This window comes from Sphaerodactylus townsendi, linkage group LG10, assembly GCF_021028975.2.
Source record: "Sphaerodactylus townsendi isolate TG3544 linkage group LG10, MPM_Stown_v2.3, whole genome shotgun sequence".
Classification (NCBI taxonomy): domain Eukaryota; kingdom Metazoa; phylum Chordata; class Lepidosauria; order Squamata; family Sphaerodactylidae; genus Sphaerodactylus; species Sphaerodactylus townsendi.
The window spans coordinates 69,499,630-69,527,378 of NC_059434.1; the positions used below are offsets into that span (position 1 = coordinate 69,499,630).

The 27,749-nt window shown below is 43.8% G+C and overlaps 1 protein-coding gene across 1 annotated transcript in view; it reads left to right on the top strand.

The window, feature by feature from the left end:
• STPG2 (sperm tail PG-rich repeat containing 2) overlaps positions 1-27,749 on the top strand; it is a 255,436-nt gene that overhangs the window by 12,824 nt on the left and 214,863 nt on the right. The window contains exons 3-6 of the mRNA XM_048508808.1: positions 6,425-6,583; positions 7,880-8,044; positions 21,300-21,415; positions 24,335-24,446. Of these exons, the coding sequence (XP_048364765.1) occupies positions 6,425-6,583; positions 7,880-8,044; positions 21,300-21,415; positions 24,335-24,446 (552 nt within the window). The remainder of the gene's footprint in view (positions 1-6,424; positions 6,584-7,879; positions 8,045-21,299; positions 21,416-24,334; positions 24,447-27,749) is intronic.

Consider the following 27,749-nt stretch of genomic DNA (forward strand, 5'->3'; position numbering starts at 1 on the left):
CGCGTAAACTCCGGCAAGAAGTCGAGAGAATTAAAGCGGCTGTGCTTGGAAGCGCTTCGGGAGGTGAAAGCCTGAGGCAGAAGCGATGGTGAAGCGGTGGCAGAGAGTTCCGGCGAGACACGAAGCGGAAATGCAGCAACAACAAATAACATAACTTCTAAAATTAAGGCATGCTAATAACTTTCAGGCAATAGTTGGTTTCACAGTAAGCAATAAAACAGCATTTGGCTAAGCGATACATAGGCTGGATGATGATTAATGCGGGAAGGAAGGCAACCCGTGGTTGCATAATTGTCCCAATACATGGCTCTTGCTGTTTTGACTACCAAAGCTACAGAAGCGATGGCGTTAGAGTCCATGGAGTTTCTCAAGAGCGTAAAGGGAGGAAGCTACTGATAAGTCTTTAGCATTGCAGGTTCGAGTGGTTCTCACGCGAAGGAGCAAAAGGTTAATGAAGAGAAGCGTGTTCCAAGCAATGAAATCAAGCGGCTGAAAGCAGCGGAGAGTTCCAGGGGTGAATCTAGCAGGAATGTTCCTGGCTGCAATTCCAAGTTTCAGCCAGGGGGGGGCAGACAGAGAGGGAGAAAGGCGACTGTGGATGAGGGGCAGTGACACACAGTATCAAACTCTGAGCCATAGCTGGCCCGGAGGCTGCCCGTTCCCGGGGGTGGCCCAGCCCCAGTGGTGAGGGGCTGGGTCTCCCAGCGAGGAAGAATGGGTGTATGCTGGCTCCAGAGAGATCCCTCCCATCTCGGCCCAGAGCTGCTTAGCGGGGGCAATGAGGGCCCTCTCAACAGAGAGGCGGCTGGGTTGGATCCTCCAGGGAGGCCCGCTCCATCTCTGGGATGGGGCTGGCCTGGCATGGCGGGGAAACTGGACTCCTGTATGGGAAGAAAAAACAAAGCAACGCTTTTCCCCCAGGGGTTTCTTGCGCGCTGGCTGGGTTAGTAGATGACAATAATAGAGGACCCTGGAGACCCTGAGTGGGAGGGGTGGGGCGAGCAATTTTTGAATGATTGATAGAGAACGATACTTTGGATATGGTCTGCTGGATGAGACCTTGATTTATGGTCTGCTGGATGAGACCTTGATTGGGTCGATAGGGGGGAACTACTCCCCTTTCTTTCGTTTGTTTGAAAGCCCAGCTTTCCTTAAGAGCAGGATTGGCCCATTCCGACAACGATAAAGCACGCAACATTCAAAGTTAAGAGACACAAGGCAGGGAATTGCCCGAGAGGCTTAGATGGGCCGAAGGAAAAGGTTCTCGAGGAGAGGAGTTCGAAGAAGAGTTTTGAAGAAGGTTTAAACTACAAGATGGAGGTACGGACTTGAAGCAGGTCCCATCGGTATCCTAGGGAGCACGCACTTGAAGCTGTGTCCGTTTAAAGAAGCGAGATGCTGTAATGGGCCGAAAGCACTTTCAAGGCATTGGCACACATAATCAGAAAGGAGAAAAACTTTAATTGATGAAGCACAAGAGCATAGCTTAGAAGTAATGGAAAAATCCCACTCTTATGAGGGGGAGAACTTTAGGGGTCTCTTGAAAGGGGGCAAGACATACAGAACATACATAGGCATACAGAGCACATATAAAGTAGCGAGGAGGGATTGCAACTCTGATTTGAGATCTTGCTCTCTCCTGAGGTACTGCTGGCTTGATTTTGCTGCCGCTGGGAGCTTTGAGCTTAGGGCTTTGCACAGGCTCAGAAGGCTATGAGATCTGGTTTGAACCTTGCAGCTGGAGAGAGGGCCAAAGGGGCTTCTTCTTCGCAAAGGACTTTTGGCTTAAGGCCATTGTGCGAGCATCTTCCCCTTTCCATGCCTCATTGTCCTGTAGATTGGCTATGGGGCATTCTGAGGGAAGAGTTCAAAGCGGTAGTCCTCCTCCGTCCAGCATTTCTTTCTGTTGCAATTCAGGTGACTGTGGACTCTGCAGAGATTTTGAAATGCGTGCCATTCTGGGGCACTGGCGGAGGCATGGTGACTTTGGAAGTAGAAAGGGGTTAGCAGAGCAGGAAGTATAGGCACATGGGGGGGGGAGCAAGCTGGAAAGACCAGCCCAATGGTCTCCGTGGGGATGGGATCACTATATACTGAGCTGGGGCACGCGAAGATCTCATGGGGGAGCTCCGGGGGAAGGAGTTTGAGGTGCCGGATCTTGGTTCCGGGCTGGGGAGGATGCCGGTGGCGGGCCTCCCCAGCCGTGGCGGGCATTGGGAGCGCCGGTCTTAGACTTTCCTGGGGGTCTTAGCCCTCTGGGGAGAGACCCTCCTCCGTCAGGAGTTGTAGGCCCCGCCCGGGCAGCCTACAATTCCTCCGGAGAATGTCCTGGCTTGCCGCAATTGAAGAGGGAACACTTCGTCGTCGGGGGGGCTGGCTCATCATGGCAGCGGAGAGGGTGGCGGCTAGAAGGCTGGCTTGATGGAAGCGAAAGACCCGATATCCTGGCAAAGCTTTAGCAGGCATGTCGGCCATTTCGGGGTTCCTTCCTAGAGCCTGTGATCGCTTTGCGGACACTCCAGCGGAGGCGTTCTCCTTGGCAAAGCGTAGGAGTTAGCCCTGGGCCTCCTTCGTTGTCAACCTGCACTCTTGAGGGGCCTCCTGGAGCCTGTTCACAAACTCAGCATAGGGCTCTTGAAGGCTTCTGCCGGGTGCTAGAAAAACTTTTGGGTTGGCTGTCGGTATTGGGGACTTTTCAAAAGCATGCCTTGTAGGCGCATTCAGAAAGGCGACCCGTAAGGGTGGCCACGGCAGGACAATCTGATTGTTAGGGGTTACTGAAGGCATCGAAGCCCAGTAAAGCAATGTAGCTGGCGGTGTATGGCGCCCGCCCGAGGCCCGACTGCCCTGCTAAAGCATTGCTGGCGGAACTTCGCTCTCCCAGATCCCAAATTGTGCAGGGCTCAGGAGCATCGCGGAAGGTTGGTCTTCCAGTGGTCCGGAACCATTAAGTGATTCCTCGCGATTGCCTCCTAGCATGCCTCTCCGCGTAGGGGCTACAGTGATTCCCTCACGTCTCGCATCGCTTTCTTGCCCCGGAGACTCCAGTGAGGATGTTTATAGCTTAAGGGGCGATTTTCGACAACCAGCCGAACAATGCCATCCTCCCCCTCGGTTGTCCGTGAAATGGGCCGGGGCACAATCGAGAATATCGAGCATCGTCTTCCGTCAGGGTTTCTTTCCTTGCAGATCGTGGCTAATACGGCTCTGCGGATTTGAAACCAGCATGCCATTACCAGCTGGCGCTGGCGGAGGTCTTGATGGCTTCGAGGAGGAAAATGAAGGCGGAGCAAGGGGAGGGCGGACTGAGCGGGAGGAATTTAAAGAAATGAAGCGAGGAGGAGCAAGGGGGGGGGCAGAAGGAGGACGAAGCGTCCAATTTAGCGGATAGAGAAAATTCGGGGTTGAAATTGAAGAGGTGAAAGATCGAAAGGAGGGCGGCCTACAGCAAGGGAGCCATAGGTCTGCAGGCTGATGGCGACATAACATTGTCTCCGCGTCAGTAGCAGTGACATCGGCGCGCGAGGCTCTGTGCGAAGAGTATAAGCCGATGTTTTCCCAGTCGCTTAAGATTCCAATGTCCCCCTCTGGGTTACCATGGACATTGAGCTTCAATCTCCTCAACCAATTTAGCGCCCAGCTCCCTTCTCTTCACGGGGACCCTGCCGCATTTACGCTAGCAGCTTTCAGTTAAGTCCAGCGTTAGCTTGTCATAAGCCCATGCTTTGCAAGCTCCCATACTCACCCGGTGTTCCGTCCGGACGAGAAGAGTGTCTAGGGCTGGCGATGTTCTCTGGACAGCGCTGATCAGAGGACGAAGCGATGCATGCAGCGGTGGTCCCTGGATGCGCCGATCCATACGGACTTATTATCGCTGACCCCTTTCCCCGAAGCTGACGGTGAGCAGGGTGGAGGTTCGAGATTCGGGTTTTCGGCACCAGCTTGTAATCGACCCACGTGGTCAGCGCCAAGAAACGAAGGCGAGGCAGGAGAATAACTTTATCTGGTGGAGATAAGCCAGCAGCGGGAAGCGCGAGGAGGTCCGTGTTCCTAAGCGAATCTCCAGCGATGCTGGTTCCTGGCACCTTTTATTATGATGATTCCTAATGAAGGCGTGTAGTAGGGATGGGAGAGAGTCGGAAGGAGGAAGGCGAGGAGAAGCGGGGAGATCATCATGTGATACATGATCTCACCCTGGCTGCCCTACGATGCGCGAGAAGAAGCGTAAGCGTCTGGGCCTAATCCTCACCTGGGGGCAGATCATTGTCCCTTTGTCTGGGACGCCTGGTGACTGAGCCAGATAGTTCATGACCCGTGACTCATACTGCGGGAGGTTGAGGAGTGGGGAGTCGCGGTGATGCGCGACCAGAAGTGAGCCGTAGAGTTCGTTGGTATTGCCGGAACGTTCTACCACCAGTGCTGCTGGGGTGGCATTTACTACATTTTTTGCCTTAGTTACGCCCCTCCTCTCAGCAGTAGCGCACAGAACTTGAAGCAATCTAGCAGGGGGTGCACCGGTGTGTGTGGCAGCCTGCGCCTGCGTGCATTAGTTTCTCGCCCAAGGACCGGTGCAATGGCTGCATCCTTGCCACAGCCCTGCCCAGGAATGCCCCACTCCCAGAACGCCCGGCCACGCCCCCGTCATGCCCCGCCCAGCCCCATTGGCGCTACGCCACAGTTTGAATCCCACCACCATGGAAACCTGTTACTAACATTTTTGGATCCCACCACTGTCACCCACCCATGAAACCCTATCCAGCTTCCACCCTTTTTCTCTTATTCCTTGTATGCTTTGCATGGGTGTGATCATTTCCTAAAATATATTCCTTGTTTTCAGTAATTATTATTAATAAAACACAGTTTGTGCCCCAGGCCACAGCAGCCCAGGACGTGGAGGCTGCATTTGTGGGGAGGTAGAGGTCCCTCCCAGGAGCCCACCTACTGCTGCACTGAGAAGGTTCAATCAGCCCAGGATGCAGAGGTCGCGTTGTGGGTGGGGAAGAGGTCCACCTGCTGCTGCTTCAACGAGCTGCAATCAGCCAGGACATGGAGGCGGCATCTGGGGCAGGGGAGAGGTCCTTGGAGCTGGACAGCCCACCTGTCACTGCCGCGACAAGTCATGGCTAGCCCAGAATGCAGAGGCCTTACCAGGAGACTAGGGAGAAGCTCAGAGTCTGGGTGCAGGGCAAATGTCTGCGGGGGCAGCGGCAGCTGCAACAAGAAGGAGAGGGAATGAGCAGGCCAAACCAGAGAGGAAGGAGACTTGGGCCTCAGCAGCAGAGGACAAGGCGGAGGCAGATGGCCAGGACTGCCCCACCTTCAGGAAAGACTGCTTCCAAGAAGCCTGGGTGGAAGAGAAGGAAAACACACCAGCCCCACCTGGGCAGAAGGTGACCTGGGGTGGGACTTGGCAAGGAAAAAGGGGCATGGCTAAGCAGCTTTGGAGGCAATATTACAAGACAGGGGAGAGCCAGAACTGATCTCCCCTAGAAAAGTGTGGGGAGGGCTGAAGGAAAACCAGGAAGTCTGGGGCAGGGATCTGGTAGGCTGGGAGTGGGAGAGGAGAAGTGCAACCCCTTATAAGGGCAGAATCCAAAAAGGCCGAGGAGGATTCAGGCTGGTGCGGTTCATGGAGAGCTAGGAAACCTTGCAGTCCAGGGAAACACAGAGACTAATTCATCCTCTAGCTCTTGGCCTAAGGTAGTGCCAGCTAGGAGGAAGAAGCGTACAGCTCCGGATGCAGGTACAATGTACAGGACAGGACCAGACGTGCACTCACAGTTTGTTAATTGAACAACTGCCTGTTCATTTTAGAATTTCCAACCAGGGTTATCCTGGTATACACGGATTATTGATCCCAGTTACCCGATATTGCTCTGTCTCGGCAGCTGATTCCCACAATTAAAGTGGAAACTGCCTACCTGGGGTAACATTTTCACAGGTTTACCTACAGCAGGGGTGGACAACCTATGGTGCTCCAGATGTTCATGGACTAAAATTCCCATCAGCCCCTGCCAGCGTGGTCAGTTGGCCATGCTGGCAGGGGCTGATGGGAATTGTAGTCCATGAACATCCGCAGCACCATAGGTTGGCCATCCCTAACCTACAGCATGTGCTGCAGTGGGATTGTAAAGTGATTAGTGAGGACTACTTGATGATGGTGTTCCACATGTATCTTTATGGCTAGGTTTTAAAAATTTCTACCCTCAGTGTTAATCTGGGCTCACTGTGTAATCTTAACTGTCACTGTAGCTGTTTCTAACGTACCTCTTAGAGACAGTTGAGTATTGAGTATTAAAATATACGTGGTTGGTCTTTGATCTGTTGGATTTTCGTTCGTCTGTTTTTACTACAGCAATCTAACGTACTTGAAATCTATATGATGATCTCATTTGCAGCTATTTCCTTCACATTTTCTTCTCAGAAAATTGTTAGAGGTGGTCAAAGCCTCCAATACAAAGAGAAACGTTTCAAAGAGATCCACACTGATGCTCCAGGTCCTGGAGCCTATTTCCAAGTTGCTCCAGTGGGTGTGGAAATCCAAAGTAAGATGAAACAGCCATCTAAAGTACCTGAGGTTCAGGTATGTCTTCATGAGAATTGTACTTGTTATGGGTTTACAATGGTATTCTTTTCTTGTGGACTGTGAAAATCATACCAATATATGTTACCTGTAGTTATAAATGGCACAGTATACCTGGAAAGAAAAAATTGTGAAATATCTCTGTGACCACTGACCAGCCTTTTGGGATCCTTGCTCCTGCCCCTTTCCTTCTACTGTCTTTGAGCCTTCCCCTTACAGAGGATGGTTAGCACTCCAGTCCCAGCTACCATGATTGTATATGTTGCTGCTGCTGTACTCATTAGGTTCCAGTTCTTACTATGGCGGATTTCGCACGGGCCAAAAACAGTGGTGTGAAAACGGTGTGAAAATAAACCCTTTTACACCGTTTTAAACCCTTTCCCACCATTTTCACATCGCTGTTTTTGGCCTATGTGGAATCCGTCAATGATTTCCTAGCAAAATAGCAAAACGGTTTTAAGGAGCACCATGGTGCAGAGTGGTAAGCTACAGTACTTCAGTCAAAGCTCTGCTCCCAACTTGACTTCCATCCCAATGGGAGTTGGTTTCATCCCAGTGGTTCCATCCCAATGGGATTTGGTTTCATCCCAATGGTTCCATTCCAATGCGAGTTGGTTGGTTGACTCAGCCTTCCATCCTTCTGAGGTTGCTCTTGAGTAAATAATAGATCATAATCATGGAACTACCCGTAACGTTTCTTAAACTGACCACAATAACTGAAACTGTGATTTTTAAGTGGGAGACCAAACAGCATGAACAAGAGGGACATTTTCCCCTCACCCCAGTTTCCCACTAAAATATTTCATTCCAAAACTGCTTTTATCTTTGCTTGTGGTACACTCATGGTGGGAGATTCTGGTCTCTCTATTCACATATTAGACTTCATAACTACATTCAATCAAATGTGTTAAGTACATTTTGAACCCACCCTGCTTCCATGGGCATCAAAGTAGTGTACATTCTTATTCCTTTCTCCATTTTATCATAACTACAACCCTTTGAAGTATGTCAGGTTTAGAGAATGTTGCTAGCCCCGTGGTGGCGAACCTTTGGCACTCCAGATGTTATGGACTACAATTCCCATCAGCCTCTTCCGATTGGCCATGCTGGAAGGGGCTGATGGGAATTGTAGTCCATAACATCTGGAGTGCCAAAGGTTCGCCACCACTGCGCGGCTAGCCTATCCAGCAGTTTCACGGCAGAAGATAACCTTGGGTTTCCCAATGCAATACCTTCCCAATGTTAGATATGTGTGCTTCAACTATAACGTAGATGATCTTGCTTTGGTTTTTGCAGAAAGTTGCCAGCAACCTGAAACTGTTCCGAAAGACAGATGCTCCCTCTATTCCATACCGAGGGCAGACATTTGGTTATGAAGAGAGTGAGGATGGTACTCTTGTCAAGCATAAGCCCCCTGAGAAAGACAATACTTTGGGTCCAGCATACTATCAGGAAGACCCAGTAAGTAATTTTCACTGAGATTCACTTCTGTGCAAAACAAATGTTAGGTTCTTAACTAACTTGTGTTGGTATGGCATGTTTCCTGTGATCCACTGTGGTGCTATTTAGCACTGAAGGTAAGGGTGACCGTCCTACTTCTGTGCAACAGCATGAAATATGGCATCGTCATATTTGGCAAACTTGAATTGGGGAGGGCAACAAGCTATTGTTGTTTCTGCAGAGGAAGATCCCGCTATTCTCAATCGTAAGGACTCTTAAAGCTGCTTACAAACTCCTTCCCTTCCTCTCCCCACAACAGACATCTGTCATGTAGGTGGGACAGAGAGAGTTTTGAGAGTACTGTGACTAGTCCAAGGTCACCCAGCAGGATTCATGTGGAGGAGTGAGGAAACAAATCCAGTTAACCAGATAAGAGCCCACTGTTCATGCGGAGTATGGAATCAAACCTGGTTCTCCAGATCAAAGTCTACTGCCCTTCACCCTTACACCACACTGGCTCTCCTGGAGAGTTACTGGCTCATTCTTCCATCTCTTCTCAAGCAAGAAGAGCCCTCCTGTTTCAGACCAATGATTTGCCAAGTCTGAAATCATGTTACCAGATCCTTTAGAAGATTTACTATAGGGATGTGAAGGCAAAGCCTATGCCTGCTCATACCTCTCAGCATGGCGGCCCCATGCAGCCAGCATGGCTTCATAAATTTGGCTTCTAATCTATTGGCCAGTACTATATTCTCGAACAGCAAGTATGTAGTGTGTGTGTAGTGTGAAGAAGTATGTTCTTTTGTCATTGCTATTGTCCATATATAAGGTTTCCCAGTGTTTTTAGAATTTCCTATACAACAAAGCACTCACAATTGTAGTTAGTAACCTCCATTTATTGTTCTGCTCCTATCCTATTGCATCTTCACTTGTTCTGTAAACCTTTCTGTTACCTGCTTGTCTCTCCATACTTGGACCTCAACCTATGGCTGGGTGTATTGACCAAAACAATTTGCTGAAGAATGGCCCAACTCTATTGAAATCTTTGTCCCCCATTGACTCTTCAGCTGAGCATGGGAACCCCATCCATCAAAAGATTAATCAGTCTGCTCCGGGGATTAAATCCTGTGGGTAGCTTCATAAGGGAGGTCTCCACAGCATATGTAAACACATAGCTGCCTCAGCCTCACTCCTTTGTATGAACTTCTGAATTTGGGTCACGGTATTCAGCAGGAATCTTCAGAACAATTTTAGTGCATCCATGGTCGATGTTCTCCTCTGTGTGATTTTGACCTTTATCTCCCCTCGTTCTGCACCTTGTTTCAAAAACAGGTTGGAAGGGATTAGGGAAACAGCTCTCTTGTGTAATCTTTGTTTAAAGAAGTGGTCCTTAATGATGAATTTGTGTAAGACTGACAATGCAGAGACCAAGCAACATGCTGAGCTTCTGGAGAGAAGTGGCCATTGTATTTATTTCTATAGATTCCCTAGCTGGTTGTTCTAACACATGACTCAATGAAACAGAAGAAGACCGAAACTTAAGGTCCGTCTGAATGAGTTACATAGTCATGAATGAGTGAATGAGAAGTCGTGAGTGAGAAGTCGATCTATGGCTACCAATCTTGATCCTCTTTGCTCTGAGATTGCAAATGCCTTAGCATACCAGGTGCAGCAGATGGACATTGCTTTCACATCCTGCATGTGAACTTCCAAAGGCACCTGGTGGGCCACTGTGAGTAGCAGAGTGCTGGACTAGATAGACTCTGGTCTGATCCAGCAGGCTCTTCCTTATGTTCTTAATGAGGCCTTTTGAAGTGTAACTGTTCATACAAAAGATGATTGTTCAATCCCTTCTAAAGGCAGGTAGGAGGCCATATGTCTGAATGCTTAAAAACCTGGTGAGTGTGAGGAGCTACCACATGGCGAAGAAAGGTAGTCTACAACCCCTTCTGTAACTGTGTTTGGCTTCTGGTTGGTGCTAGCCCAGGCCCATCAGACAATCTGAGGTTCCCTGGGATGTTTCTCTGGAATGTTAAATAGGGCAACAGAAACACTTTTTTGACCACGTCACAGCATAATGTGTGAGGTTTTTTTTTTTCCAGAGTAGCTTCTCTGAATACAAGTATTTAATAGAACACTATTTTCTGTATGTGGGGTTTCAGTACATAAAGTCTTGGATTTCTGTGACTAAACTATGTAAAGCTCAGACTGTGAAAGTGATGATTTCACCTAGTAAACAGATGGGCATAGGGCAAGGAGAAGCTCAGAAAGGCCTCTCTGCTTTTTCCTTGTTTTATCCAATCCTCAGTGCAAAGGAGACTCCCCAGTGTTTTCTCCATGCTCTGGTATAAAAATTCTTTGAACATAACAGAGAATTTGGGGGAGGAAAAGCAAGTGCTTGTAATTAGTTGGTTCCCTCATTTCCACTCTGCTCTGTGTTTTTGTTTTACTTTTGATAACAAAGGGGAATTTTAGGAAGTAGATAACAGCATTCGTGCAAGGAAAACTTCATTTTTTTCCTTTGAGCTTTTAAATATTAAATAGCTTCCCTGAAAAATATTTTGCTGCTTTTCCGTGGAAATGAAAGGGAACTACATTAAAAAAAACAACTTCTAACCCCCTCAATGAACAAACAAATAAACAAATAGCTTGTATGCTTAAAAAGCATAATTTAAAAGTTGTATTCAGCAATCAAAGTGCTTGTTTTGAAGGGTTTTTTTATTTTAATTTTGGGGAAAGCATACAATTATGCTAGTCTGCACTTACAAAACAAATAAAATGAATCTTTTTTGTGCAAAAAAACCCATGTTCTTTTCAAAAATACAACCACAGGAGAATCAGAGCTTTTTGACATCATACAGTCTGTATTAGTTTGAACTTCTTTTCATGTGGATTCCCCAAACCGTGGAAGCGGGAATTTACCATATCTGGACTCCATAAGCATCCCTGGAATGATCTTAAAAAAATGACTGGCCTATGTCTGCTTTTTGCAGATTTTTGCAGATTTCCTGCATGTGGGTTTTTGTGTCTTTCTGGTTGCTAACCTCACAAACATTGTTGGCAGGCATAGGGTTTATTCATAAAGTGTCAAACCCTCTGTACCATCCTTAGTTGCCTTCTCGCTCAAACATAAATTATTTTGATATAGAACAAAAGCAACAATAAGGAAAACATGAACAGTGATGCAGTTGATGCTTCATCCTGTTATAAGCCAGTTGTCATCAGCTTTCCATTTCACTCGGGTAATCCAGAATAGCATTTGATCTGACTTCTTTTCCAATGGTGTTTTTCTACATCCAGATTTACTGCTCTTGGGCCCCTTCTGCACATGCGGAATAATGCACCTTCAGTCCACATTCACAATTGTTTGCACAGTAAAATCTAGCGGCAAAGTGCATTGAAAGTGGATTGAAAGTTCATTATTCTGCATATGTGAAAGGGGCATTAGTTGAAACTACTTGCCAGGTTTCTTATTAGTAAGTACTTTGTCAACTACAGATAATCCTGATAATGTTCGATCTCTCTTAATGGAAAACAATGTATAGTTTTCAGAAAACTAAACTAAATAGTAACAAAAACCAGCATTCCATGGAACTCAGCAGTTACTCCTTGTAAGCTTTTTCAGTTGGTGCACTAGGGGGCAGCAGAGTCATGATATTGCATTGCTGGACTCCGGTTTTATAAGGTATACCACACTTTTGCTTTATTCATAGTAGCTTATTATTATTACAGGGATAGAAAAATAAAAGGTTTAAACTTTGAAAGAGTAACTTTTTCCATATTGGAAAAAAATCTAGATGAGTGAAGAGATGGATCATTAACTCTCTATGAATTACATAAAGTACTATTTGGCTCTGAATAAACAGTTTTTATAGTTTTCAGTGGCCTTGGAGTATCTTGAGCTAACAGAGTAAGAATCTGGTAACAGAATGATGACTTATAAAATACTGTCATCTAAGATGTATCAGAAAAAGTAGCAATTATTAACTGAAAGCAAAATGCTTTTGCCTCCAAATGCTATTGCTAATTCAAGCAAGATCAATAGAGACAGTCTATGTAGTGTGTAATGAATACAGGAGTGTGTTGTAGAAGTTCCTTGCCCAGTTCATTCAAAGATCGCATGTGTGTTGGAGCAAGAGAGCACAAACTTCCAAAAGCATGTTACTGATACCCAGGCAGATGCATTTTGCTGCTTGGCTACTTTTCAGGGGAACTCTAGAAAATAAATCTAGAAGGTTGCCAAGGTAAGACTTCTTATTGAAGAATTAACATTGATCACCTATAAGTCCTGCCCTGTCACACATCTAGAGTTCTTTGGAAGTCAACAAATGTAGTTAAAGGCCATCCAGTAGATATTAGAAGCTTTCTTAAAGTCCAAATATATACCAGTACATTACAAAGGCACCCTGGTAAGCTTGGTAGGCATGGCATATGAGGACAAAACAGATTGCTGCAGGCAGGCAGGGTGTGGTCAGGTCCAGTCTTGCAGGACAGAACAGGCGAAAGACAAGAGCATAGTCAGAAGACAGTCCAATGGGTCAAGGCCGGCAAAGGCATAGTCACAGGTCAGTTCAACAGGTCACAGCGCAGGAGATCAGGTAAATAGGCTGGGAATCAACAGTGGACCAGGCACACGGAGGCAACAGGAAACACACTTCTTGTAGCCAGGCAGAAGCAAGCTCATAGCAAGGCTTATGTAGTGAGCCTTGTCCAAGGGCTTGGGATTCTGCAAGGAGTTAATCATCAGATGCAGACACTTTTATTTCCCCATATCTTGCTGCAATACGAGCACTCCTCCTTTGCTTCTGCAGCAGCTATGTCTGCTTCTGCCTCCTATGCGCATCTGACTCATTACTGGGTTCCCTAGGAGGATCTGCAGGCTCCTCCACCTGCACGTCATCAGGAGGGGAAGGGCTGGGAGTTGGCTCTGCTGCCTGGTCTTCTTCAGGAGCAGCCAACTCTGGCTGCACCGTGTTGTCAGGTTTTGCCTCAGGTCCTCTGTATCCAGGTAAGTACCCAGATCAATGGACTATTCTTACAGGTTAGGAAAATAAACAGCAAGCTATGGGGGGGGGGGGGTGAGGCTGGTGTTCATTCATAAATTATCTGGAACCAGTGTTGAGAGGTTTTATGTAGCCCCTTTTATGGATGTCCATATAGTTATTCAAGATGGTAGAAATCCAAACATACTTTAAAGAGATACAAATAATTATTCCACAGAGGAAAAACCCAAGTGGTAAATAGGCAACAAAATAGTTAATTAAATGATCTCCAACTTGATAGGATTGGATAGAATTATGATCTTGCCTTCCTGTTTAATCACTTGTTGGCATTTTTGAAGTTCAGTTATACATTACAGGGTATTCTTGGCAAGATTTCTGGTGTTTCAGCTATTTCACCATTTTCCAGAATACGAATAATTTTGTCATAGTTATGCTATCAAACGTAAAAAAAAAATCCTTGTGAAATCCATGCAATAAAGTCCATGTAACAAAGAAGGAAAGGGTAAATATAAAAGATTAAAAAGTGGAAGGTCAGTCTTTTAGGCTTTTGCCTTTTTGTTTCAGAACTTGCAGATTCCTAGAAGAGTTTTGGAAAGATTCATCTTTCAAATTTGTCCCCCTACAAAGCAGTTAGAGGATGATAAATGCTCCTTCTGTTGTACATGTTTGTACATGTTTCTTTCTTACAATCGGCAGACTTTTTATACCTTTTAGTTTTAATTCTCCCTAAATGGGAGTACATAATTGCCGAATAATTAAATAAGGCTCCTCTTCCTAGATACCCTACCTATCCTATAAACATATTTACGGGAAGATTAACATACAGAGCTTCACTTGAATAACAGTATACTATTAACTTTATAACCTTCAATAATAAATTTATCTATCTCGATTCCACCTTTTTTAAAAAGAAGAGCATTAGAGGTGTCCATATATTCTCTTTCTTCTTCATGTCTTCTTCCTATAAAGATAATGTAATACAATCCATATACAAAATTTTTTTAATCTATGTACAACATATATGACCTATTGTTGTAACACATTTTAATTCATTTAATAAAGAGATAATTAAAAAATAAATAAATGCTCCTTCTCACCCCAGGTTCCACATCAAACCACCTCCAGTGACGAGAGACCCCCAAAACACTTTATTAGAGTTTTGCTTAGATCGCCCTTTTCTGAACTGGTGGCTGATATTCAGAGAGATCTTGGTGTTGCATTAGATAGCTCTATGACAATGAGAGCTTTGTGTGAAGCATAAGTAAAAAGGGCATGTTTTAATGTTATTAATTCTTAGAAAAGGGACTGAAAATTATTATCTGCATCACAGGCCCTTCATATGAATGAGTTGGTGCTTGCGTTTGAAATTTTGTTTTCTGGTAGAGGGAGGGGACAGAACAGGGTGGCTAAAATAATCAACACTATTCCTGTGAGGAAACTGTGGGTGGGCTTTTTAGTTTAGAAAAAAAAGAGAGGCATTATAGGGGTTTATAAATATATTATCGAAACTTGACGGTCTCAGTGAAATTGGTAGTACATTCAGGACAGAGTAAAAAGTGTGTCTTTACAAGTCTGATAATTAACTTACAGAATCCATCACCTCAGGGTAAGGTGATGATCCTTAGAGCTAGACTAGTTAACAAAGAAGAGTCGTATTAATAGCTGTTTGCCATAGTAGTGAAATGTAGCCTTAAATTTAAGAGGCAGTAGACTTCTGAGTGTCAGGTGCCAAAGAGCTATAGTTGCTGTATTTGGATAATAAACTTAGAGACATCCAGCTAGTTTATTTACAGAATGTACAGGCTACTTCTTATAAAAAAACTCAGCAACATGATGCTGGACTAGTGGACTCTTGGCCTGACCCAACAGGGCTCTTCCTATGTTCTGAAGCTACTACTTCAAACGAGCAGTGTGTGGCAAACATAATAACTACTTCGATGTGGGAAGTGGCAGGAAAAAGATGCGGATTTCCTGCACAGATTGGATTAGATGTCTTTAAGCCTCTTTCCATCTCAACGGCACTATGACTCCCGAGATGCACTCAAACTAGGGTTTAGTAGACAGGACGTAATGCAGAGGTGGGATCCAGCAGGTTCTCACAGGTTCCTGAGAGTAGGTTACTAATTATTTGTGTGTGCCGAGAGGGGGTTACTAATTGGTGATTTTGCCACGTGATTTTTGCCTTAGTTACGCCCCGCCTCTCAGCAGTAGCGCGCAGAACTTGAAGCAGTCTAGCAGGAGGTGCACCGGCGTGCGTGGCAGCATGCGCCTGCGTGCATTCGTTTCCCACCCAAGGACCGGGACAGCGGCTGTGTCCTTGCCACAGCCCCACCCAGGAATGCCCCACCTCGTCATGCCGGCCACGCCCCGTCATGCCCCGCCCAGCCCCATTGGCGCTACGCCACAGTTTGAATCCCACCACCATCGGAACCTGTTACTAAAATTTTTGGATCCCACCACTGAGTAATGTAACAGCTCTCCTTCAGACCTCAGCACAGGGCTGAAAAAAAATGCACAGGTATATTGGGACGGAGAAGATGCTATGGGTCTAAGAACATAAGAACATATACTGTAGTCTTCTCCGTGGCACATGACCTTACAGGGCTTGGTTCCAGTTTGAAGCTGGTAAGAAAAGCATAGCTAAATAGGCTAGCAAAATAGTGAGTGGATATTTAAAGACGAATTGTCAGAGGCCTGCTTCCATTACAAATGGCAGCATTATGTTGATTAAAACAGAGACCTTGAAGTGCGTGTTTGTGTTTAGAGAGCGGAGTGGGGTTTTTTTGTATGTGGTAAATTAAGGCATCGCATGAATGTGTGGTTTGGATCATAATTGTCTTGTGGATGGATGGAAGACATTTCATATTTGTGCAGTTTCTATACAAGCAAGCAATTAATACTTATTTTGACTTGAGGCTGCCTGGGCTATAATCCCCAATCTGCTTTTTTTTCACGTTAGGCGCTCATGCTAGGAGCATTGACACTGATAGATTAGGCAGTGCTGGGAACATGCTGGGTATTACCTGTGCGCTGCAGCCCTGAAAGACAGTCCATTAGTGCTGGAATTAATGCACTAAAAGTCTGGGACTTTTAATTCTTCATGGAATCTATTTCCATATTTAATTACGGGAAAGTCATAGGGAAAAAAAAAAGTTACCGAGCACCTTCATCCATTTTTATTGTCAACGGGAGTGGCAATTAGTAATTCTTCAAGTTATATTGCAGTGCTCACTTAAAATAATGCACCTCCTTGCTGAGTTTGCTTCAATTAAACCATATTTTATTTGCTAATGACATGGCAAGCTGAAAGCGACCTTGAAGTTGGTATTGTCAACACTTCTTGGCAAAAAAAGAGCTTGGTGATTTAGAGTTAAGAGTGCATCAATTTATTCTTCAGTCTGTCAGTGTTTTAAAAAGGCTTTTTAATTCCATTATAGATGGGATATTTTACCTGAGTAATGCATAGGTTAGTGAGTTAAGTCGCAGTCAGTTGGTAGTATTTTTTAACCCAGAGCTTAAGCCTCATGTGGAAAAGGAAATAATTTTATTCCGGCCCATGGAGTTGAAAAATGAATGGCCTGCAGGTGGAGCCCCTTGAAAATGGCTTGCAGAGCTGAATATTTAAAATGCTCTTTGTAAATTTCAAATATACACCAACCTTAATGTGCTTTTGTGGATATTTACAAAAATTTAGCTATTAGATTTGGGCTCTGTACTCTAAGAAAAAACCCCTTTTGTATGGGAAACTGCACCCTTGCCAGCTGAAAAAACTTTCCTAAATTCATAAACATTTTAAAAAATTATTTACATTTATTCCCCACCCTTTACCACGGTTTCAGGGCGGGCTACAATAAAAACCATACAAAACCTCACAATAAAACCCCTTCCTAAAAACCCTAAAACAATAATAAATAAATATAAGCTCAATCACCCACCCACAATTTCAAATCTCAGGCACTCACCCCACGTATTTATGCCCTGTGATTAATTTTATAAAAAATACAGTCTTGTCATTCAGTATTGAAAGTTAGTGCCCAAGTTATGGCCTGTGGGAGGCCATTTAGGAAGTTGTATCAGAGGGGGAGATTTGTAGAAATCATTTCTACCTCCACTGACATGGACAAAAATGCCTTGTGCTAATATTATCATTCTTATAAGCCTTATCATCACTATGGTTAACACTTGTGTATTGATTGTTTATATCTGTAGTGAAATTGGACAATGAAGAAAACTGAAATTGGGACCCATTCTACCCTTTTGGGTCATGTAAGATCTATCAAGCCCAATAGGGACTTCTTGCCAGTGGAGAAGATGTCACACCTTTGGAGCTTCCCTGCACTGCTGGGAAGACCAGAGGTGGGATCCAGCAGGTTCTCACAGGTTCCCGAGAGTAGGTTACTAATTATTTGTGTGTGCCGAGAGGGGGTTACTAATTGGTGATTTTTGCCTTAGTTATGCCCCTCCTCTCAGCAGTAGCACGCAGAACTTGAAGCAGTCTAGCAGGAGGTGCACCGGCGTGCATGGCAGCCTGCTCCTGCATATATTCATTTCCTGCCCAAGGACCGGCACAGCGGCTGCGTCCTTGCCACAGCCCCGCCCAGGAATGCCCCACCCTTGGAATGCCCGGCCATGCCCCCGTCATGCCCCGCCCAGCCCCATTGGCGCTACGCCACAGTTTGAATCCCACCCCCCCCCCCGGGAACCTGTTACTAAAATTTTTGGATCCCACCACTGGGGAAGACTCTTTGGAAGTGGCGTGGTGGCATGGCTATGGCCGGCTGCCTGGACCTGTGGATGGGCTTGTTAGTCTAATAATGTATGTTAGTAAATAGGGCTGGGTTGGTGATCCTAGTCTCTTAATATCCAAGCCTCTTTCTCCTCTGTCGTCATTCATCAAAAGTCTAATTCTGAGCCAACTGCCAATCAAGAGAAGGATTGCCACCTGCTTCCCTCATTCTGCTAATCAATTGCTCTCTTTTGCTCTTCAAATTTTCTTTTCTTTTTTGTATTCTTCTGCCCCTTTGCTGTGTCTGCTTTCCTAGTGGGCTCAAGAGAAGCAGATAACAGAAATTACCAACGCTTTGAAAGATTATCTAACTTGCCCATTGGGATATATCCGTTCTGTGCTGTTGTACAAGAGATTCTGTGTGTACTTTTTGCTTTGGGGACTTCTCAAAGCAAGCATAAGTCTCCTTTCATTCCACTTGAGTGAAAAATATCTGTCTAGCTGGGATTCCATTTTTATTTTTCTTCCTGTTTGCTTTGTTAAAATGGTATGCATGTTTAGTTTTAAGCAGTCTGTGTATCACTCATCATTTTATTTATTAGCGCAGATGTGGCTTTTACAAAATGTGTTGAATGCTGTTGCCACTGAGCTGTGTCAAATGATATTTGAATCGCATAATGAGCGGAATCTGAAGTATAAGTTAGAAGCAAAGTTAATTCACTATCAGCTTAAATTTGTTAAATAAGGTTAGTTAAATTTCTGTCACTTCTAATGTTTAAATCTGTTGTCAGGTGAATTATTGAAATCGACTTGTTCCTGTAGGTTTATGAAAAGCAACTATAACTATTTCTGGACATCACAATGTGAACAGAGGCCAAGCTGGTTTGTTCAGAATCCGACACTCAGCTGATAGTGGGAGTCAGTGAGAACTTTTGCTGAGTTCCAGCTTTGCTTGGAGACAATTTCCTGAACTGGTGTGGGAAAGCAGGTGATTCCCCACCAGTTGCATTTTTGCTCTGATCTCCTAGCCTTGGAAAAAATGCTCGTAGCCTGCTGCTGATGGGATGTACATGTTAGAAACCGACTGCCAGCTGTTCAGGTAGAAGTTGACTTCTGTCCCCTGCCCCCAGTTTCTGTGCCTGTGCAAGAATTGGACACAGCAAAGTTAGAGATCAGAAGTTTCTGATGTTTTCCAATTTGCTATGTGTCATCCTTCCCTAAAACATGATTTTTGGAGAGGAGGGGGCTGAAAGGACCATGCCTTTGATGCTCTTTTATATTCCTTGCATAGTCCTGAGAGAGCTGGACCGTGATCCTCCAGCTGGTTTGAGTCTTCTGTCTGAAAACCTTTCTGACTACCCACATCACAAGGCGGTGTGTTAAAATTGACCCTGAGATGCAAAATGGAAGTTATTAGGGGAGGGTTATGGTCCATTGTGGACATGAAGGGATAGATGGATCCAGGTCCTACTACCAAGATTCCCAGCATATCAAAAAGTTATCTTTTAGAAAGAAGTAGCCTTAATTTGCCATTACGGCCATCTTTTGAAATTGTTGGCAAATCCCTGCAGTAGCCACTGGAGGGCGCTCCAGCCCCATTACTGTGTAACATTAGCATCCCTGGCCTGTAGGAGTCCAAAGCATTGGCACAAGGACATCAAGGACTCCTTCATTCCTGACCTTTTTCCTGTGGTAGACAGAGGCAATTTGCTTGTGATCCATTCATTCACAACAAAATTAGTTGCTACCCTACAGCATGTATAGGATCTTTCTGATTTTTGAAAAATTAAATGAGAGATAACATTTAGATACAACCTGCAATATCTGTAAAAACATTATATGTATTTCACATTCGTTCTTCTTCCTTCCATGAATACAGTGAGGCCAGGAATTTCATCTTGCTTTTGGCCAATAGTCCTAAAATATATGTTTATTAATTTATTAATTCATTTGGGCAAGATGAAGGCATCTCTAGTCAGGTGTCTGTGGTTCCCTGAATGTTTAGCACAAGAGAATACCTGGTAGTAATTGAATTTAGGAGAGTTTGATTGTGAAGTTGTGCTGTCCATAATTCATTGCAGTTTGAATCTTAAATACTATGGCTCAAACATATAAATGTCAGTATTGAGTGTTCTGTTGCTGATCATTTTAGTGCATGTATCATGGAAATGAATGCTTTTATTCTGCCATCCTCAGATTTAATCTCCTGCTTTGAAAGATTTCTTCTGGAGAAATGGTGCAAGATGTTTTCAGGATGAGAACCATTTCTATATAACCTGCATTGCTAATTCTAACTCTCTGAACATTTCCACTTTGCACATGTGACTGAAATATCTACTGAACTTTGACTTGAGTATTAGAGTTCAAGTTCAACATTAAGAGGCTGAAGAGAAACAATGTGGATAAGATGTTCCTTTGAGTAGAAATTGTGCTTATTGCGTAGGCAGTGAGTAATATTTGATGTGGTGGAATGGGGTTGGATCGGTGGTGGGATCCAGCCTATTCGAACATATTTGGTAGAACCGGTAGCTAATTTTTTGTCTAGTTCAGAGAACTGGCTGTAATCCATTACTGTCTAGTTAAGAGAACTGGTTGTAATCCATTACTGAGTCCATTCGGAACCGGTTGCTAAATGATTTGAATCCTACCACTGGGTTGGATCCATCAGATGACTTCACGGGAGGGATGTTTCTATGCTTTTGCAGGGTGTTGTATGATTTTGGGAAACACAGTAGGCTGGTTGAAGTTGGGAAGGTTGAAATCTGATTGCTAGCCCCTTGGTGTGAGCATTCTGCTGGGTCCAGCCCGTAGTGCTGCAGACCCCTTTCCAGTTCTAATGTTTCGCAAACCTAAGCAGGGTGGAAAAGGGCATGACCCTGGATTCCGCAATCATTCATAAATCTGCATTTGGCTTCTGTGCAATCTTTGGTCTTAAGGATGAAAGTGTAACTGAAAAATTCTTTTATTGATATCTTTGTGTTTATTATGAGTGACTTCTTCATGAAAATCAGCTTACTGAAAATAAGATTTATATCCCACCTTTGTCTCCTATAAGGAGACTCAAGGTGGCTTACAAGCTCCTTTCCCTTCCTCTCCCCACAACAGACACCTTGTGAGGTAGGTGGGACTGAGAGAGTTCCGAAGAACTGTGACTAGCCCAAGGTCATCCAGCAGGAATATAGGAGTGCGGAAACACATCTGGTTCACCAGATAAGCCTCTGCAATTCAGGTGGAGGAGTGGGGAATCAAATCAATTTCTCCGGATTAGAATCCACCTGCTCTTAACCACTACACCAAACATATAGCTTTATAAGACCTGAGTTTATGTCATCTTGTAAGGTATATTTATGGGCAAAGTGGTATAAAGTTAACAGGCATACCTGCATATCTGAGCTATGCAATATTTTGATCAATTCCAGTCTGGTGTAGCAGATAGTACTGAACTTGAGCCTAGAGAGACATGTATTCAAATCCTTGCTTTAGCTACATTAGTGAAAGTATGGGTTATAAGTTAAATGTATCATCTCTCTCCTTTCCCTTCTTTCAGAATGATCCCTGTGTTACCATCAAATATAAAGGAGCTCATTTTGGCAGTCTGACAGCAAAGAGACATGAATTTAAACCACGTGAGGGCCCTGGACCTGCAGACTATGATGTAAACCAGTATGTAATTTCCTTGTTTTAAAATTAAAATTATCCTCTGAGCCATATTCTGGGTTCCGTATCATCACCATTCATTACTGGAAGTAGTATATGAAGGCATGCAAGAAGGAAATATGGGGATAGTTTTGATAAAAACTAAGGTGGTATGCAACCTGATAAAGTTTTGGGGGATCAAGCTCATTTAAATCTACACACCTCTTCCCCTCAGTTAAAATATGCAGTAGCATATGTAAAATAGAGGGTAAGGTTTGTTGCATGACAGTGGAAATGTTGAAATGCTTTCAAAAGAGGCAAAATGCAAAAAAAAAGAAAGAGAGAAGTTTTGGCAGCATCTCTTGGCTTGGTTGTTGTGTTTTATGTTCAGAGCGCATGACTACATAATAGTGATGCTCATAGGATCAGGCAGTACCTTGTCTCTACACTGTGCCACAGAGAGAAACACATCTGACTGGGACATGCCTCTGAAAATGCAGGCAAAAACTACCAGTAGCTGAAACTACCAGGCAACGACTGCACAACCTGGAAAACATACAACAGCCACTGGCTTGTCCTTTGACTAGCTGGTTGTTGCAAATGAAGCCTTTTTACAAGAGCCAATATGAAAATGCGCTTCTGATTTTTCTTGACAAACTGACAGCCAAATTGCCTATGATGGCAGCAGCCCCCATATCTTTTAAAACATGAATCTCCCAGAATCGCTTTTAAAGTCGGTGAGGTATTGAATACAAAAAGGTTGTGTGTGTTGTTTATTTGTTTGTTTAATGTTATTTATAGTACGCTTTTCTCATTGAGACCCAAGGCAGATTATGCAATGTAAATCAGCCCTGTTAATAAAAATGAGAAATCTGATAAGTGAAGGAGTAAGACCAGGTTTACAGAAATCTGAAAACAGTGCATAAGTATTAGGCATATGTTAACAATGCCAAAAAGCAGAATTACATAAGTAGATAACAATGTAGTGAGAACAAGATAATGTATGCAGCAGACAGATAATGTATAGTGATGCACACTGTCCCTTTTCCGTTACTGAAGCACGTTCTTCAACCTTGTTGCCTTTATAAAAATGCCCTCCTGAACAATTCTGTTTTACATAGTTTGTGGAAGACCAGAAGTGTAGGGGCTTTCCTGTTTTGGCAGGAGTAATGAACTTTGACCTGTCTGCTGCTTGTTGACCTCACAGTCCTTTCTCTAGCTCCTTTGAACTTGGCTTATTTGTAGTATCTGGTCCAAGCAGGGGAAAAATAATCTGAGGGATTTGGGGGTAAGTAATGGTGGGGATAGTTCAATATGCTCTGGCATACTCCTTCTAAATTTTAAATTACATCAGCTTGAGGATCAGGTAGCAAGGCTAAGGCCTCTTCCACACATGCAGAATAATGCACTTTCAAACCACTTTCACAATTGTTTGCATTTTTTTTGCTATTTTGCATAGTTGCATTTTTTTTTGCTATTTTGCTATTTTGCATAGTTCCAAAGTGCATTGAAAGTGGATTGAAAGTGCATTATTTTGCATGTGCGGAAGGGGCCTAAGAGTGCAGGCCAATGCAATTTTGCTGTTTGAGTAAGTCTGCATAACATTGTACTGTAACAGACTTAAAAGTCATGCTTAAAGTTGCTGAATAAGGTTTTTGGGAGCAATTCTTGGCAGGTCTGCTTGGAAGCACATCCTGTTTTATTCAGTGGGATTTTGTCTCAGGAAAGTATTCTTAAGGATTGCAGCCTTAATTAATAATACAAATCCATAGTACTAGAGAGATTTTTAAAGGACTCCTACTAGAAGAAATAATGACTAGATTAGGAGGTGGTGAAGCAGAGTAGTAATAATTGAATTAATTTTCCTTGGTTCTGTATGGATTTACTGTATTCAGCTATCTGAGCATGTGTGCTAATGTGATCCTTTTCTAAGGTACTGTAGATAGAAAACTTAAGGAACTGGAATCCTGAATTTGATAGGAGATCATACTTTTTAAATACTTTTTCCTCTAAAACCTGTTGTTATTTAAATATCCCTGGGCGAGACAATTCTGAAAATATCAAGTGCTGGAATTTTGACAAACATCACTATCTCACAAAGTTGTTCTATTAGATCTGTGGTTAAAATGTGTGGCTTGGATCCAGTGACTCCCTTTGTTAAATTATCTTGTGATAAGAGAAAGACTTCATCAATTAGTGGAATGGGAATGGAGGTATTGAATCAATGTGAAACATTGTTTTCCATGTATAATGAGCATACAGCGTCCTGATAGCCTCAGCTATATTTTTGTTACGGTTAACCTCTGGCACAGAAATGTTGATACGAGAAAGAAACAAGCCACTGCATGCATCCTTCTGAGCTCATACTACTGCACTGCGAAGTTTAAGCCTTCACAGTCTAGCCCAGGGGTCAGCAACCTTTAACACCCAAAGAGCCATTTGGACCCGTTTTCCATGGAAAAGGAAACACTTGGGGCCCAAATACTTTTTTACATTTAAAATGAAGATAACACTGTATGTATTGTTTTTTTACCTTTACGCTTTGTATAAACAATTATATGAAATCCATGAAGTGCTACATCACCGTCATCAGCCAACCAGGCAGCTGGGACAGGAAAGCCAGAAGTGGCTTGGGATAGCTGTCTCGGACTGTGCCTCTCTAGGAACAGGGACTCTTTCCCATTAACCCTTAGGGTGACTCTCCGAAGGAGGCTGAGAAGACCCAAGCCACACGGAGCCGCAGTACAAGGACGAAAGAGCCGCATGCGGCTCCAGAGCCGCAGGTTGCAGACCCCTGGTCTAGCCTCTCGTTTGTTATTGAAAAGAGCAGCTGTTTCTCATATAATCATAGAATGGGTTGGATGGAAGAGCTTTCGCTATATATATGTAGATGCTCATGCATTTAAAAGTAATGACTCATAAATCTCTCCAAACTTTTTTCTAAAGGGAAAGTGCTGTGTATTATGAGAATATCAACATCAAGAAGGAAGGTCTGAAAATATATGACCTCTGCATTCCACGGTATCATGAAATAATGGTATTACAGTCAGAAAAGAAGGTAATGCCAATTCAACATTTTTTTGCAGTACCTAAAAATAATTTATGATGCGACTGAAACCCTGAGATATAAAGGATTTTGTGGATGGAAAATATATTGGTGTTGCACAAGAAATTTATCTAAATGCCCATATAGACAGATAGATACCCACATTTATGAACATGCACACACATTCAGAAACCACACACACATGAATGAGGTAAAAGATTAAATAACCTTTTGCAAATTTTGCACACTATGATCTTAATGTATCACTTTATGTTCTGAAAAATGGAAATCTGAGAAATCTTGTGTCAGGTTTTCCCAAAGCAGTTCCCTTGGTTTTGTCATGAAGTTGTTTGGATGTTTTATTGGCATTATGTAAGTTTCATAATGCAGAGCTCCTGTTAGCTTTATGCCTTTCTATGCCAGTGATGGCGAACCTATGGCACGGGTACCAGAGGTGGCACTCGGAGCCCTCTCTGTGTGGGCACGCGCAAACAGAGTTCGTCATTTGGGGGGCGGAAAATCACACACCCCACACACACATCTAGGCTGGCCTGGGCCACTGAGCAGGACGTGCGTGCACCGCGGTGAGCACGGAGGACTCGGTTGGCGAGCCTGGTGCCTGTGCTCCGGGTAGCTGTTGCCCAAGGGGGGAGTGTGCAGAGGAGACAGAGATGCTGGAGAGGCACAGAGTGGTGTGCGTGGGACTTTCTGGAGGCTACAGCAGGCTGACCCCTGCTCGAGTGGGTGGGGCGGAGGAAGAGGGAGCCAACCAGTTTTTTTCTAAACCAAAACCTCAGCATTCAGGTTAAATTGCCAGGATGGCACTTTGCGATAAATAAGTGGGGTTTGGGTTGCAATTTGGGCACTCGGTCTCAAAAAGGTTTGCCATCACTGTTCTATGCCCTTACTTTTCTAAGTATTCTGACAGATAGGAGGCGCACTGCTCAAACAGTAAATGAGAAGCGTAGTAGGGGAAGTCACCCTAGTTGTTCAGGTGAGCTAGGTTCACTCTGCTTGAAACTTCATGTAACCCAAGAATACTATAGAGCAAATTATAGACTAATTATAATTATAGCCCAATATAATTATAGGCTGCTTAGACTATTTCTTACATTAGATTGTTTGAAAACTGAACTCTGTTTTGCAGCTTTAATATTTCTCACTGTTTGGATGCAATGAAGAATGTAGAAAAGTCTATATTGCTATATAATTCTTTATTACATATATCTACTATATTGTATGTACTATATCATATTATGGTTTCCATTATTATCTAATTAATTGAGCTATTGATTTAGATTACGTTTTGGCCTTACATTTAATCCTATGTCTTTTATTCTGGTATCTTCCCTACACCAAATAAATTAAAACGATTACTAGTGTCTTCATGTTATTGTCGTAGAATAATTTGTTATCTTTTCCCACTCTCAACTTCAAGCAGTTGATCAACTCTCTTGTAGCTCATGAGGTACCAAAACCCTTCTCTGTGTTCCATGTGTATGTTTCCACATGAAGACATTTGAGATGAATTAATAGGTGAGGCTCCTTGTATCCTATCATGCCAAGAGAGACACAGCTGCAACAGACATATGTTTAATGAAATATTACCAATGCTGAGCTCTGACAATATCACAGAAGAATACTGCTGCCATCTGTTTGAAGCAAGGCCTCTGAGCATTTGAAGGCTGCATGACTTGACACATTTCTGCATTGTAATTTCAAATTCAGCGAATTTCCAGGTCCAATTTGAAGGGTTTGAATTGACCTTCAAAGCCATAAATGGTTTGGCAGCAGACTACATTACAGATCTCAATTTCTCATGTAGACCTACCTGGATCTGAAGGTCATATTTGGAGGTTCTCCCAACAATGCCTGAAAGGAGGCCACAGGACACAGCTTTGTTGGCAGCGCCATGAATGCAGCATGTATTCCCAAAGAGGTTTACATGGCTTTCTCTGTTGTTTTTGATTAATGATGAAAGTAACTTTTAAAAGAGAGACCACACTTGTATATGGAGCCAAGTTTGTTTCTTTGATTGGGAATTGTTTATCTTCTCATGTTTATTTAAAGGATAGCCGTTGTTAAGATTGATTGTATTGTCCCTTTTATTTGGTTTTTTTTTTTTTTTACTAACTTTCATATTATTTGTTGTAAACCAGTCGTGTGACCTATGTGTCTCCAATATGTCTAATCTCGACATGGCCAAATCTGTGAATATTTAAGTCTGGAGACTGGAACCATGAACAGATAAGACAGATCTCAATACAAACCTGAAAAATGCCTTAGGTTTGTAGAATAATCTGAAATGTAAAAGAAAAACAAACATTGGATAGTTAAAAATCCCCCAAAACTGTCCCTGCAGCCTTAATAAATGAATGCCTTTAGTGGCCTTCTTAAAGCCGTTCCCTTCTTAGCTGAATGTTGGATTCTGAACTGTATTGCTAACCTTCAAGAAACGATTTTCTGTCAGTGGAAAGCAAGAAGAGATTCAAGGTGCTTTCCTGGTTTGTTTTGGCCCTTGAGGGAGGATTCACTGGGCCATGTAGTTTGCACGACTCACCCAGACTTGACCTCTTGTTACTATTCAACAGTAGCCACTCCATAAAACCCAATGTGGAGCTTCAGACTAGGACAGTGGTGGCAAACCTTTGGCGCTCCAGATGTTACGGACTACAATTCCCATCAGCCCTTGCCAGCATGGCCAGTTGGCTGATGGGAATTGCAGTCCATAACATCTGGAGTGCCAAAGGTTCGCCACCACGGGACTAGGATCTGAGAGACCTAGTCACTACTCTGCCATGGAAGCTCCCTGGGTCACCTCGGGCCAGTTACACATTTTCAGCCTAACTTAGTTTACGGGGTTATTGTGAAGATAAAATGTAGGAGAGGAGAATGACATCAGTGACTTTGGGGAAGGAGGGAGAAAAGATTGTAAATAAATTGGAATATGTGAGGCAAATGAATAACAGGTGGGTGATAAGGAAGCAGTCAAAGGATATGGGAGTTGCCAGAAGGAAAGAAGAAAAGTGTGGGAAGAAGGCAGTAGTGAGAAACGGAGTGTCCCTTACAAGTCTTTGCAGTTCCCCACTGCACAGTTGGACATAGCCCACACCATCTCAGCCAGAGTTTTCCTGGTAAGAGGCTGCTGAGATATGGAAGGAGGGAGAAATGAAGATTGGGAACAGATACATGTAGGTACAAGAGTGTGCAGGAAGGATAGATGGAAGCAAGAAAAGATGGCGAGGTCACACAACAAGCTTTACGGCATAGTGGAATCAGCATTTTTTAATTCTAGCCCAGCACTCTCATTGCGGC